This window comes from Suncus etruscus, chromosome 10 (assembly GCF_024139225.1).
Source record: "Suncus etruscus isolate mSunEtr1 chromosome 10, mSunEtr1.pri.cur, whole genome shotgun sequence".
Taxonomy (NCBI): domain Eukaryota; kingdom Metazoa; phylum Chordata; class Mammalia; order Eulipotyphla; family Soricidae; genus Suncus; species Suncus etruscus.
This window is the reverse complement of record NC_064857.1, coordinates 42,766,632-42,781,991: the sequence shown is the minus strand read 5'-3', so window position 1 is coordinate 42,781,991 and position 15,360 is coordinate 42,766,632. Positions and strand designations below refer to the sequence as shown.

Sequence of the window (15,360 nt, the reverse complement as noted above, 5' to 3'; positions counted from 1 at the left end):
AACAGCTGTAACTTTGACCCTAGAAAGCTGCTACAATAGCCATAAGCTGGAACTATTTTAGGTCTTAGAACATGCTGTGATTTCAGTGGTAAATTTTTAAGTGAATTCAGCATTCCAGACTTTTCTTTATCCTTAGCTTGAGACTCAGAAGGATCAGGAATCACTGCTTGGAGCAAAACTTGGCTTAGTGAAATCTGGGAGAGATCTCAATGGGTCATACATCCTCTACTTTGTTCTCACTGGCAAAATATTTTATTTCTGTAGTGATGAGCTACTGTTATTTGTCCTCTGTCCTACCAGATGTTATGATAGGGGAAAATTTTTAGCAATGAGAACCTGGGTGTTCATAAAAGAATGACACATTCTTAGGCCTAAATAGGTTCCTTTGGCCATAACTTCATATTTAGTCAAACCTGATCTCAATTCAATATCAACTCTCAGACTAGGTCAATATATGAGTCTTAAGAATAAAGTAATTTGGAATTTAAACTTTGACAAAGGCCTATTTAAAATGTGCATTCAGAATAATTAAACTTTTAGTTCAATTGAACTTTTCAGCATTTCTAACCTGTACCCCACACACTAACAATGTAATGGAAAGTGCCGGCAGCAAAAAAGTTAAGAGATGACAATGTCCTTTTGCATCTGCTCTGACACTTTCTGGCCTGATGCAATGCAAGAAGGTGGAGATTAGTATCTGGAAAAAGCAGTCATATTAGAAAGACTAATGTGATTTTTCACCATAACACTGGGCTCTTTATAGCCTGATGTTTAATTCCATTGGAATGTTATTCTTTCCATTGCCATTTTGACTGTACTTAGATTTGAAACGCCTGGGTCTTATTCCAGTACAAAACTCAGTCTGCCTTTGTTTCTATAGATTTCAGCATTTCTAAATTTGTCTTCTTCTATAGGTTTCCACAAAATCTAAACGTGCGGTACATATTTGCACTAAGCAGTTTACCCTCTTTCTGAGTTCTAGGAAGAAAGCTTTACTTAGCTCATATAAGAAAGATGAACAGGCACTACTGAATTTTTCCTCAGTATCCCGTTATGGGGCCTTCCCCAGTGTCTGAGCCAGCCTGAGGAAATTAAACATTTATTTTTTGCAAACTGTTGGCTTCAACCTTTGATTGCCACTGTCAACTGTCTTTGAAACCTTTTTGCCTTCAACAGTTGCAAGCTGTGGTTTCTTGTCTGTGTGAGGTGACTCACAGCGCTACCACTCTTCATGTGGGGAAGGTCTTCATCTAGCACCCAAGCCACCTACTGACTTCCGGCCCCTCTTATCAGCTAAGCCATCAGCCACGAAGCTGACATTTCAGAATTCAGAAGCTCCCAGCCCCCACCAAAAAAAAAAAAAGTGACAGGAGAGAAAAGGGCTCATTTGGCAATAGTTTGCTTTTGCTGTTTGGCCTGGAGAAAGACATTCAAAGTGGTAGAAGATTGTTTAGTAACAGCTGGCGAGCACCAGGGTGTGAGGCTGATTTTCAGATATGACAGGCACTTATAGGAATGCTGCCAGATACAGCTGTTTAAAAGCCTTAATAAACAGCAAGTCAATACTAATCTTTGCCAAATTAATCTTTTCCCTGACAGCCCATCAGAGCAATTATGTTTGGGCTTATTGTAAACACACAATTGTCAAACAGGGATGCTGCAGCTTTGAAAATACTCTAGTTGGGTTTATAATCTTTTTTAGAATTTCTTTTTTTTTTTTTTTCTGTACAATTAAAGTCCATTTTATTTTCTTCTCATTTTTCACCCCCTACTCTGGCTCCATGTCAGTGTAAGTGAAATTTCACTTTTACATGTCTTTGCTAGCAAACTGTTAATAAACTGTGACATGATGCTGGGACCCAATTTTGGGTTGGTGGGCTCTGCTGACATAGGCAACATCCTTTCAGGCTGAACTAGAGCTCACTTCTGCTCTGGAACAAGCCCTCATCTTCGCTTTACCTACTACCTTGTCATTTGACTCTGAAGACAAAGGACAAGATGTTAGCTTGCAGGGAAAGTTGAAGATCTTTAAATACACACACACACACACACACACACACACACACACACACACATTACAAGTGTACATGTTAAGAAGTTAGCCTTCCCTCTAGAAACTCCAATCTCCCTCCTGCTTGACAGTGGGAATTCTCCATGTCCTTCTTCCAAGCAGTTACTGGGGAAAGGTTTGGTCAACTTTCTGTTAGAGAAGTTTCTTCAACATTGGAACTAGTTCCAAATAAATATAGGGAAATCATCTTTGGGGATTTTAAAAATAGAGGAACAAAAAATATCCTGATATAATTAAGGTCAAATCCAGGAAATGTATTCTTTTAATTATTTTATCAAGCCATACTAACAGTTGGTAATTAGAGAAAAACCAACATCTTGTTCATCAGTGGTTTAATTTAGCAGTCTATAAACTTGTCTTCTAAAATTTCTCTTGCATTCAACACTCCTACTTGTCTAGCACCTTTTCTCTTCATTGCTTCATATTTTCCTGATGTGACTAGAGAATATTTTATCTTTCAGTTTTGTAAATAGAACTCTTATTATATAGAATTGTGTAGGCAAAAAAAAGTATAGCAAAAGTCATCTTGAAAACCTTTTCAATCATTTTGTAACTATACTTAGTGAAACAATTCCATTCTTCTTTTTCACCTCCTAATCATGCTGTCCTACAGTACTTAATTACTTTCTATAACTAATGCATTTTTAACTCACCAAGGAATGACTGAAAAATTCCCACTGAGGATAATCTGTGAAGTTGCTTAAACCTTTTAAAATGTGCATTTTATTTATTGTGCATCTACTATGTGCTTTTAAGCTTTTAAACTTTTCTATGGAGAAAAATTATTTAACCAAGAGAAACAGAGGCAGTTGTATTATTGAAAGTGACTGACATAAATTCATTCATTGGGTCACTCCATAAAGTTAGTGTCTGGGAGAATAATTTATGATGTAAATTTTGAACACTGCTTTGCCACCAAGTCATTTTCAAAGCAGATCAATTTCTCCATGTTCTAGCATTACCTTAAAGCAGGGGTCTCAAACTCGCGGCCCATGGGCCGCAAATGGCCCTTTGTACAACATTTTGTGGCCCTGCCCTAGAGGAATCTTTTTGTTTTTGTTTTTGTTTTTTTAGTTTTTTGGGTCACACCCCCCAATGTTCAAGGCTTACTACTGACTTACTACTGACTTTGTACTCAAGAATCACCCCGCCTCCTGCGGCCCCCAGGTAAATTGAGTTTGAGACCCCCCCACCTTAAAGTGTTATCAGTAAACTAAAAAATAATGATCAAAATCCCCATTTAAAAAATAAACACTAAGAGAACCACCATATATAACAAATCTTTCATATATAGTAAGGAACATAACTTAAATTTTCAAATAATTATTTTTATAGGAGTAACCTATATGTTCTCTAGAAAACAAATATAAAATTTCTCTCTGGTTTCTCTCCCTAAGAGTTTGATTTACTGTATTAAAACAATAAGGAGGTCTAGGGGTTGGAGTAATATACAGTTGTAGGACCTTTTATCAGCTGACCTGGGTCCAATCCCAAACACACTGAGTCATTAGAAGTGATGTTTGAGCATAGAATAGGAATAGCTAGCATAAAATAAGCTAGCTGTGGCCCCAAACTCCAATAAATTAATAAGGAGATCCATTGGATTTTTAGAAATATAGTATTAAAATGCCCTTTAAAATATAGCTGTATAATAAAATGAAGACATTTATTATAAAAGAGTAAGTTAATTAATTAATCGATTATTTTCTTCTAGGACTTTAGAAAGTTCTTCTAACTTCATCTGAATTATATTTAAAGCTATAGTCCAAACCCTATTTTTTCTGGTCTCCATACTAGTTGGAACCACATGAAATAGTCATTTTTGTAGGTGATAGGGACCAACATTAGCAATTATATATGGTTCAATTTACTCACCTTTCAAAGAATTAGGGAAACTCGTTTTGTAAATGCAAGTGGTCATGGAAAAGGAAAATTGGTTTTTGATGTGCTTATTTTAAAATATAAATTGATAAAATAGAATCTGAACCAGGGCACAATGATTTGTGTAGTTATGACTCTCTCTGGATCACCCATAACCTTCCCAGACAGGGTTCTTTCCTTTTTAGACAAGATGAAAACAATCAGAGACTAACTTTCATCTTTAGCTATTTTTTTTTATAAATGTGTTTAACTGGAACTCACTATTTGACTAATTTCTATCATCTGTTCATTTACTTGTGCCAGGGTATTCGAATATAGATAAAACCTTCTTGTATATTTTAAAGAAACAACTTAACCTTCTCCTCTTACTATCATATATTTCTTCCTTTTAGTGATAAATGTGATGTTTGGTATGTTGCTTGAAATGTCCTATGTCAAGCATCTCTCATAATGAAGTTGAGACCTAAGAGTTCTTCCCATAAAGTTCTAAAGCAGAGACTTTGATGGTCTAGCATCACAGTTCCATCAAATTATTACTGCCAGCTGCTGTGACCAGCCTTGACTCTGGATTCTTATTTGGACTCATATTGATGCCCAAATATCTCCACGTGTCAGAAAAAAAAAAGTTATTGTGGTCATTGTGAGTCCCCACTAAGCCTGACTACCTTCTACATAAAATTTCTTTGGGATTTTTAAACCTGTGCCTTGGAGATTGGTGGATACCCAAATAGAATATGGTCACACATGGTAAGCATTTTTATTTATGATGTACACTGTTTTATTTATATTTGTTATACACTGATTCTGATTTTGATATTGAATTTCAATATTTCCTATACCCTGGCTGCATGCCTTTTCTATAAAAGCTGTAAACAACATTGTACTTCCCTGTACAAACTTCCTGTCACAGTCAGAGGTGGTTGGTTTTATTCAGGTAATTAGTTTCTTGTTTTAGAATTAATGTAAGTGGAATTTTTACTTGATCATAATATAATAAATAAAAGACATTAGGTAATTAGCAGTGCTGGTATATTTCTAAAATACTAAACAGACAAACAATAAGCTGTGAACTTAATCACATGAGTTCTTATACAGTTTCAAGACAGGAAAATTAGAGCTCTCAGCTACAGTCATTTTAATAACCACATTTGGATCTGCATTATTTATTAGTGATTACATGCTCAAGTGATTCAAGGTTTTACATTGCCTAAAATCATTCCAAAGCAAGCATACCTTTTGTTTTTTTTTAAATTCTGACTGGATTATACAATGTTTATATTTGTATTTAGTTAAATTGCTAAATTTATCTCACACATTCCAAGAAAGAGACATTAGCCATTCAGTTGATTTCCAACCAGATTGGCTTTCTTGATGATTTGCTCTCTCCTTTTTAAATAAAAGCTATGCAAACCTTTAGTCATATTTTTAGTTCCCATTTGTCTTGGAAATATCTAGGAATTCCAGAGAGAAAGGTAATTTATAGTGACACAAAAGACAGCAAGGATCTTCATTTCTATCAGCAATGTTTAATTTGGAATGTTTTTCTTTTTATTCTTCCTTCCTTTCCTCCTTCCCTCCTTCCCTCTTCTTCCTTCTTCCTTCTTTTCTTTTCCTTCCTTCCTTCCTTCTTCCTTCCTTCCTTCCTTCCTTCCTTCCTTCCTTTCCTTCCTTCCTTCCTTCTTCCTTCCCTTCCTTTTTTCCTTCCTTCCTCCTTCCCTTTTCCTTCCCTCCTTTCTTCCCTCTCTTCCTTCCTTCCTCTCTTCCTTCCTTCTTCCTTCCCTCCTTCCTCCCTCCTTTTCTTCCTTCCTTCTCCTTCCTTCCTTCCTTCCTTCCTTCCTCCTTCCTTCCTTCCTTCCTTCCTTCCTTCCTTCCTTCTTCCTTCCTTCCTTCCTTCCTTCTTTTCTTTCTCTTTCTTTCTTTTCTTTTTCTTTTTTTTTTTGCTATCTGGTTACTCATCTTTCAGTTTTAGATGTATTCTTAACAGTCAGCTTCCCCTTTCCTGCCTCCCACCCCAATTTAATTCCTAAATGTTTTCTGGATTTTGTGATAAACATGCAATTTGAGAAATTTAGGTTGATTCCATTTATTGTGTTTTTTTGGGGGGGAGGAGGGTAGTTTATAAAATTTTCTAAACCCAGTTAAAAATCAAGAAGAAACCATGTTCAGTTAGTGAACCCATCTGTTTGTTTAGTTTCAGAGCTTGTGTGACTTTTAGCGCATTCTCTTCTATTTTGTATGAATAAAGGAACATCTTAAATATCATCGCTTTTTGTTTGCATTAATCAAAGATATGTTGAAATAAGAGCTGGTTACTTTAACTCACTGCTAAATGAAATGTAGGTTTGGCTTTATTCATGTCACTGTAAAAACAAAATAATGTATTCATACCAAGCGTGAATTTTCTATTTTTTTCCCCAGCAAAAGTTAAAACATCAAAGAAACCTCTTTCAAATACTAACAAATTTACTTACAAACACCTATATTTATTATTTCATAAATAGGCGCAACAGTTCCATAAAAAAAGATTAAATACAGACACAGTATGAAGAAACAATAATACAGAGCCATATGTAAAGGTTATAATTTAGCTGTTTCCAATCTGTTTCTGCATCTAATAAAATACCAGGTAAGCATTTGGCAGCTTTATACATAAAAGGACTTAAATGACAATTACTAACCATTACACAAAAAGTGATACAAAAAAGCAATTCTTTTTTCTGCAGTACAAAATAAATGTGTTTGCGCTTCCCTTGACATTATTTTTTAATCTGGTCTATGAGACAAAGCCAATTTTTGTTAAATTAAAATCATTTGGGAATACTTTTTTTCAAACCTTTTGAAAATATAGAACTATTAGTTGTCTTAAAAATGAAGTAAAAATATGAATGTTTGCCAATTTAACACCTATTGTGAACTTAATAAACTGGAATGAGCCAGTTTCAAATTACAATTTAGCTACAAAAACATTCACATTTTATACTCTAGGAGAGTGGAACATAGATGCTATTTACAAACTTGCTATGACTGCTACATCAAGCCATTTAAAAAGTCTTTAGTAGTTTCATATAAACACCCATTATGAAAACCAATGGAAAATCCAGGACTTTTATCCGAGACATCTACAGTTGCTAAGGCAGTTACTATAGCGCAGCACTTCACAGCAAAAAAACAACATAAAATTTGAATGGTCCAAATTTCCTTCAGGGAAGAAGAAAAAACAATGTCCATAAAGGATTTAAAAAATAATAAAGAAGCATGACTATTTCGTCCAGAGTGGGTGACCCACAAGCTCAAATGGTCCTAAGTGCTTAGCAACTTGTATTTTCTAATAAAATGGAGAACTGCCTTGTCTGTACAAAGCAATCCACGGTGAAAAGACTTCCCTGAATTCCTCAGTGGAGCGAAGAGGTGTTCAGATTTTCAGGTGAGGTACAGTGCTTTGTCTCTCTGCATACCCCTGGATGAAGAGAAAAGAGAGAATGTGCTCATTAAAAGGAGAGGTGATTATTATGCTGAGGGAAATACGTCAGAGGGAGAAAGATAGACGCAGACTAGTCGCACTCATCTATGGGTTTTAAGAAAAATGAAAGATATTCTTGCAATGATTTTCAGAGACAAAAGAGAGCAGGGCTGGAAGGACCAGCTCACTACATGAAGCTCACCACAAAGAGTGATGAGTGCAGTTAGAGAAATAACTACATTGAGAACTATCCTAACAATGTGAATGAATGAGGGAAGTAGAAAGCCTGTCTCAAGTACAGGCAGGGGTGGGGTGGGGAGGGGGGAGATTTAGGACACTGATGATGGGAATGTTGCACTGGTGATGGGTGGTGTTCTTTACATGACTGAAACCCAACCACAATCATGTTTGTAATCAAGGTGTTTAAATAAAGATATTAATAATAATAAAAAAGGACAGGTGCGTGACTGGTTATGTTGGTTGGGTTAAATTGTTCTAGCTTGAGGGATGTATTAGGATTAGTTAAGCTATGTCCAAAAAGAACAGGCAGCTGTGAGATACATGCTTGGGATGACTCGAAGACTACTTAAACATTCCTATAACGATTCTGCCTTTATGTAAGTCAAACCATTTCAGACTCTCTCTATCTTTTACTTTTGTTTATTTTTTGGGTGTAGGGTACACCTGGTTGTGCTCAGAGCTTTTTCCTGGCTTTGTTCAGGTATTACCTCTGGTAGTACTCAGGAAACAAACTGTTTGTGGTGCTGGGAACAAATCAGTGTCAGCTATGTGCAGAAAAGCACATTACTCAATGTACTATCACATCTCTAGCCCAGAGCATCATTTTTGGAGCCCGTGGTTCTCTTAAGTCCTACTGCCCAAGACAACCATACTCGATATAAGTCCAAGGCACTTGGGAAAGTCTTTGCTGAGGTCTCAGGGAATAGTTAGATCTACCACTAAGTTTTTTTTTTAATAATATTTTTATTTAAGCACCATGATTACAAACATGTTTGTATTTGAATTTCAGTTGTAAAGAAAAGAACACCCTCTCCCCCCCCCCCCCCCATTTCCCTTCGCCAGTGCAACCTTCCACCACCAATGAAGTCCAGTCGATTGGACAAGGGAGGAGAGTCGTCTGGGCACGCAATGAGAGATGGTCACCAGCAGGTGGAGATGGCGGGCCACTTACCCACTACTGCAGTAGTCGTTATTCCAGTCCACAGGCTGGGCCGGAGGATTTCTGCACCCAGATCTCACATATTCCATTGCTTGGGTGACTACTTGTGCAGCTGTAGATGTAGGATTGATTATGGTCTGATAGTCAGGTTGAAGAGTGAATCCCTGAAAGGGAAAGCAAGACCACAAGTAAGGATCAAAGTACCACATCTTAAGAAAAGCAATCAAACTTAGTCAAATTTTTTTTTTTTTTGCCAATACTCCTTCCTACTGATGAATCCCTGCTGTACAAGCAAGCTGATCAGAGGGTTCAGAAAACTTAAAAGAAAGATAGAAAAGAAGTAACCACGATATCATTCTTTTTTACTCTCCCTTCATTTAACCATATTTTAGAAAACCTTTAATTACACTTGGGTAAACACACACACACACACACACACAGACATAAACACACATAAAACATATACCCTCCCCTCCAAAAAATTTCCATAAGAAATGCTTTAAGATATAGAGAAGTCAGCACAGTCAAAACAAAGAGAAAAATGACCTAACCCTCTCAAAGTTTGTTTTCTATCAAACATAAGGCTCTATTAATAGTTAATACTCAGAATATGCAATAGAAATCTTTCTTTTTTTAAGGATCAGGCAGCAGGTGGCTGAGTGTTTTATTAGACTACACCTATTCACATATTGTTCTCAAAAACTCCCTTTTTTCATTCAGTAACAAAGGGACCATCTGCTTCTTCTTTATTTGTACTCCGTTCTCAGCTAAAAAATTTCAACCAAAGCTTTTTAACAGTTGTTGGACTAATATAGGGGAAAGAGATTCAAAGCAACTTGCCATTGGAGAATACAGAGGAAGAAAAGTGTAAGATAGAACAAATATTTATAATTTAAAAGTCTACTAAATGGCAAATAAAGATCAGACTCCTGGAGTATTCTTTTAATAGACAAGGATGAAGTGTTGACTTTTAATTTTAGCAAAGCAATAAAAAAAATCTTTGGAGCATATATAGCTGTATGATATGTAGTAAACAAAAACATTATAGACAAAGATTTATTTTTATATTATCTGGTGAATTCAAGAGCAACACAAGTAAACTTTGTTGAAAAGGACCAAAAAAGCAACTTAATTAGTCTCGTGGTTGTCTTTTGGTCTGTTGCAGATTTCATACCTGGTTTTTTTAAACCACTGAAAAGCCAAGAGACATAAAAATAAACTATTTTCTATTTACCCTACAGGGAACTTTTGAGGTTAAATAGATATTTAATTACTTTTTAAGTCAGAAAAATATCAGAAGATTTATTTTCTGCTAAAGATATTTTGGCAGACTTTTGTCTCTGAGTGTTTCCTATGTAAAGACTCAAAGATACCTAGAGCTTCCATTCAATTTAAATGTAAAGATTTAAAGATATTTATTTGGTTTTTGTTTCTGATGATAAACAATTAGACTAAATTGCCACAAAACTCTGACTGGAAGGAAATGAGATGTGAAAAGTAGAGATTTTACCCAAAATGGTTATTTGACTTCATACAGACTCTGAGGACTAGAATGTTTCCTAAATTATAACTGGTTCGTTGGAAATCAGTTTGCTTATGTAGACTTCACCTGAAGCTTAATCTATGAATATTTTTCCAACTAAGAAGGTTTAAAAAATACAAGGTATAACCAAATGCTTGGTCTTTTAAAACTTTCCAACTAATTCCTACTCTTTCTTTGGGTCATCCTCTCTGTCATTCATACAAGGCATTTCTTTGATTTCAGTGAAATGTATTCATTACAGGGTGGCCCATAATATTGCCTTGACAGGAATTATAATAGAGTTTTACTAATGTCTTCCCCTATGGCCTTTTTAGAAAACAAACCATAAAACTACTAGAGCCAGGAATAAGTACAATGGGTAGGTTGCTTGCCTTGCAAGTTTTATCTGTGTACCCTGTATAGTCCCAAGTTCACTAGAAGAGATCCTCAAGTGAAGAGACAGGATTAAGTTTTGAGTACCTAAGACTATGGCCCCAAACCCTCAAAATAAGCAAAATAAAATAAGTGTTTCCTAGAAATTAAAAAAAAATTTTATTTATTGGGGCTGGCCTTGATAGCACAGTGGTAGGGTAGGGCATTTGCCTTGCGTGTGGCTGACCAGGCTAAGACCTGGGTTCGATTCCCGATTTGATTCCCACATGGTCCTCGAGACTGCCAGGAGATATTTCTGAGTATAAAGTAAGGAGTAACCCCTGAGGGCTGCCAGGTGTGGCCCCAAAACCTACATAAATAATGTTAAAAGAAAAAATTATTTTTATTGATTTTTTTTTGGTTTGGAGGCCACACACTGTGGTGCTGAGGGATTACTCCGGGCTCTGAGTTTAGAAATTATTCCTGATAGGCTTGGGGACCTTATGGGAAGCCAGGAATCAAATCTGAGTCAGCCACATGCAAGGCTAATGACCTATCTGCTCCAAATCCAGAAACTTTTTTTCTTAAGAACCAGAGTCCAACTCCCAAATGGACATGAACCAGAGGAACCACAATTTCTCTGAATCACTCCAGAGCTCTTCAACCTTAATTTAGGAAAGAATAATCAAGTATGATACTGGGCAAAATCAGGAACCATTTTGAAAGAAAAGAACATTAATGTCTTTGTTGAAGTACTAAGGTAAGAACCCAGAGTGTTTGCACTGCTACTGGAAATATTTAAGCAGTAGGCAATGCAAGTTAGGTGTGATTACACCTTTAAATTACACCCAAATCCTAAATGTCTAAATGTCAGGCCTTTCTAACTTTTTGATTTGTTTGGTTTTGGTCCACACCTAACTGTGCAAACGTTTTACTTCTCACTTCATAATCAGGAATTACTCTTGGTGGTGCTGAGGGTGGTGGCAATGTGTGGTGACTGGGATTAAATCGGTGTTGTTCAATGAAAGGCAGTTGCCTGACCCTCGAGTTATCTCAGGGTTCTTTTTAAAATATTTTTTAATTCTTCATATAAGTATTTTTCATAATTACAAAATGTAACTAAAGTGAAAACAAATCTCAAAAATAAAGTAGTTGAAAACATAGAGTTCACTGAAGGTATAAAAACATATACAAGAGCATAAGAAAATAAATAACTTGCTTTCACTCAACTCTACACAAAATTAAAAAAATCATTTTTATTTTTCCTGCTTTTTAAACATTTAATCCTATGATATGGTTGCTTAAGATTGTGGAAATATTAGGAACATATTTTTTTAATCTTTTAATTTTAGTTTAATTGGATAGATATATGTTTATAAAATAAAAATGTTTCATTACTTACAAAGACTTCCCATTCAGCTAACCTCAATGATTATATGCAAGAAGATAAAAACTAATATTAAAAAAATACAAGGACTGATAAAACATAAGCAAAGCCTCAAGTCACATTAATTTTGCTTGCATTCAATTTAGAAAATTGAACATACTCTTGAACATTAAAGAGATGTGAGGTGAGACATTGAATTAACTACATTTTTATTATTGATATAAATATGAAACAATAATTATGATATACAATTTTGGGAAAATGTTTGCTTAGCGGTCTAATTAAACAAGACTGAATATTTTGCATTTTAATGCTCAAGAGAAAAATCACCAACTGTTTTGTAGCATGACTGGAATTTTAAATTTCATTTTCTGGTGCCAGATTGAAATAAAAATAGGAAACATGATAAAGATTAATTTGATGTCAGAAGGGACATTTGCTCTTTAATTAGATTTCTGTAGCCCAAGCAGTCTTGTTGCACCACCCTAGCAAGGCCTAAAAAGCCTGCAGCGCGACCAAACAGGGATCCTTACATCCACACTTTACTGGGAAGTGATTTTATTTCCTGCCTGTCTAGAGAGGTATTTTCAACCAACATCAGTGTTTTTGTCTCCACAACTGATTTATTCATCAATCTCAATGTGATTTTTTTAACCTTTAAATTACACCCAAATCCTAAAGCAGCTGTTTATTACACAAGGAAATTGAAAATCTGTCTGTGTGATATCATACAAAGATTTTTTTCTTAAAGGTTATAAAGGAAGTTGACAGATATTAATGATTTTTTTCTCTTGACCTCATTCAACAATATAAGGAATATAATAAAAAAAATAAAGAAAACTGAACTCAAAGTAAGCAGGATTCATGGAGTTAGTGTATAAAATATCTGAGAAAAAATATAATTTCTGGGAGACAATACAATCATTTTTGTAGGACATATAGAAGATCTGGAAAATGAAACTATATTTTAAAGAGATAGTAACTATTGATTTTCTCTTTCTAGCTATGATTTCAACTATGTAGATACTATCCTTACTCTAAAAAATCTTCAGGATCAAAGCAGTTTGAATAATAAGTCAAACAGGTTAACTTTCTCCAGAACCTTGTTCTGCTGCCTGGTCTATAGGCTAATAACCACCTCTGATGACTTGGGCACTAGCCTTGAAAGACAGTTGGGATTTTAACAAACTAAGTGACATTAAAAAGTGATGGAGGGGCCAGAGCAATAATAGCACAGTGGTAGGGCATTTGCCTTGCATGTGGCTGCCCTGGACAGACCTGAGTTCCATCCCCAGTGTCCCATATAGTCCCAGAGACAGGAGCACTTTCTGAGTGCATAGCCAGGAGTAAACCCCGAGAGTCACCAGTTGTGGCCCCAAAACAAAAAACAAACAAACAACAACAACAACAACAAGAGGTGACAGATTCTTTGGTCCTCATTTTAGGACCATATATGGCTTATTTGGGTTGCCAATCTCTGAATTAGTGTTTCTTTCCCTATTCCACTGTCCTCTTTATCTGTTAAGTCGTGCTTTTCTACAACTTGGTCTTCTCAGCTGGGGACCTCTAGAATTGTGCTGGTATCCTCCCACCCATTTCAGCAATCTACTAACCTTCTGAATTTTTTAGAGAGGCCTCCCTAGTTGTGGCTTGAGGTCCAGGGACAACTTTGCTGAGACAAAGTAGTTTGGTAACTGTTCTCAGTGTCCACCAGAGCTACAGTGTAGGCAGGAATGCAGGTGCTAGGTAGTGCCAGGAATGGAACTTGATAGAATTTCAGTTCTATTGATTTGAACTCTGTCCTGTTTTTTATGTTTTGGTTTTTATTTTGTGAACCACACTTCACAGTGCTCAAAGGTTATTCCTGGCTCTGCGCTTGTGAATTACACCTTGTGGTCTAGGGAAACCATATGAGACATAGGATTGAACCCAGGTTGGTTGCATTCAAGGCATGCATCCTATTCACTATACTATCTCTAAAGTGCCTGAACACTGTATGATTTTTAAAAGCTGTCTTTCCATACTTTGGGTTTCTGGGGCATCCTAGGCAGGGGCATTCTTTAGGCATTCCAGTCTAATGGTAAAGGGCTCTGCCATTTCTCCACTCCCATGAGCTTAGATCCCATGTTTTAGATTCCCCCCACAGAATTTCAGCAACCCACCATTTGTTTATCTTATTACCAACTGCTACCTGCCACTCTTGATTCTGATATGACTTTCATGAGGAAACTCCTGTTCTCAGTTATGATATGATTTCTAGAGTCTAGTCAGTGACTAGCATTAATATGCCTATAACTAAAACAAACAAATTAAACTTTCAAGGTATTGAGATTAAATTAACCAACCTATAACATTTTAATATTTAAATATTGACTAAGTTGGGTTTTTGTTTTGTTTTGTTTTGGGTTGCACCTGGTGGTGTTTACAGGTTAGTCCTGGCTCTGCACTCAGGAAATACTCCTGCTGATGCTGAAGGATCATATGGGATACCAGGAATTAAACTATCGTTCTAGCCCCAGATTGCTGTGTTTCTTTTATTTACTTGCACAAGTAATCCTTTGTTCTTTCAAATATTATTGACTGTTTATGACAACCAAAACATTTTTAAAATAGATACTAATTACTGTAACCTTGTGTTTATTTTGTTTGGGTTCGTGCCACTTTGTCTTTTTATTAGTGTAAAGCAAAATCAGGCTCAACAATCTCAGTAAGAACATATTTGGGGGTAAGTTTAACAAAATTGACTTAAATGTTGGTGAACAAAGTAAATAAATCCATAAAATAATTAGTATAAAATAGTTACTCTTCACATCCAGTTAAAATTATAGAATGAGACATAGTCTCTTGAACTTTCACATGGGCTAAATATATTTCTAATATGTTTAGGATCTAGCACATCCAAAGTGTGAGTATAAACAGATAAATTAGTTCTGAGTAGATAAATGAGGAAAAAAACCCTGGTCTCTTTGAGCAGGACTCTGGCCCTCAACTTGTTGAGGCTGTGCTTTTTGTATTTTATTTCTTTTGTCTGACAGTATCACTTTGCTGTGAATAATGTCTTATGGAAAGTTATTTGATTCTAGGAATATTACTTGCTGCTCACAAACATTTCTGTAAATAAGGCAAGATGGCAGAAATGGCAGGTCAGTTTGTTCCTAATTTTCTTCCCTATTGAGTCACAGAGGTTTGTAAATATATTTTACTTAGAGATCAAGGAAGACTTTACTTAAGAGCTACGTCCCTGTTTTCTCCATTAGCATTTACAACTTTAAGATGAAAAAATCCTCCAGATGTTTAAGAATCACAGATTTCCTATAAATAGTCCACAAGAATTAGTAGAAGTAAGGAGCAGCTGGCCTAGAATTTAAGAACATAGGCTCTGATGTCTGTCTTTGAGGGAGATGGAGGAAGATACTGGCATCAGACAGTACTGGATTTTACTCCAGGCTCTTTGTTTAAGGGTGATTCTGGAATGATCAAAGGACTC

The 15,360-nt window shown here is 35.8% G+C and overlaps 1 protein-coding gene across 1 annotated transcript in view; it reads right to left on the bottom strand.

Annotated features, from left to right (window-relative positions):
- Positions 1-6,623: 6,623 nt before the first annotated feature.
- The window catches only part of TOX (thymocyte selection associated high mobility group box), a 340,045-nt gene continuing 331,308 nt past the window's right edge, over positions 6,624-15,360 (bottom strand). Inside the window, exons 8-9 of the mRNA XM_049781969.1 lie at positions 8,605-8,756; positions 6,624-7,409 (exon numbers count right to left, since the gene is read on the bottom strand). Coding sequence (XP_049637926.1) covers positions 7,373-7,409; positions 8,605-8,756 — 189 coding nt within the window. The 3' untranslated portion in view covers positions 6,624-7,372. The remainder of the gene's footprint in view (positions 7,410-8,604; positions 8,757-15,360) is intronic.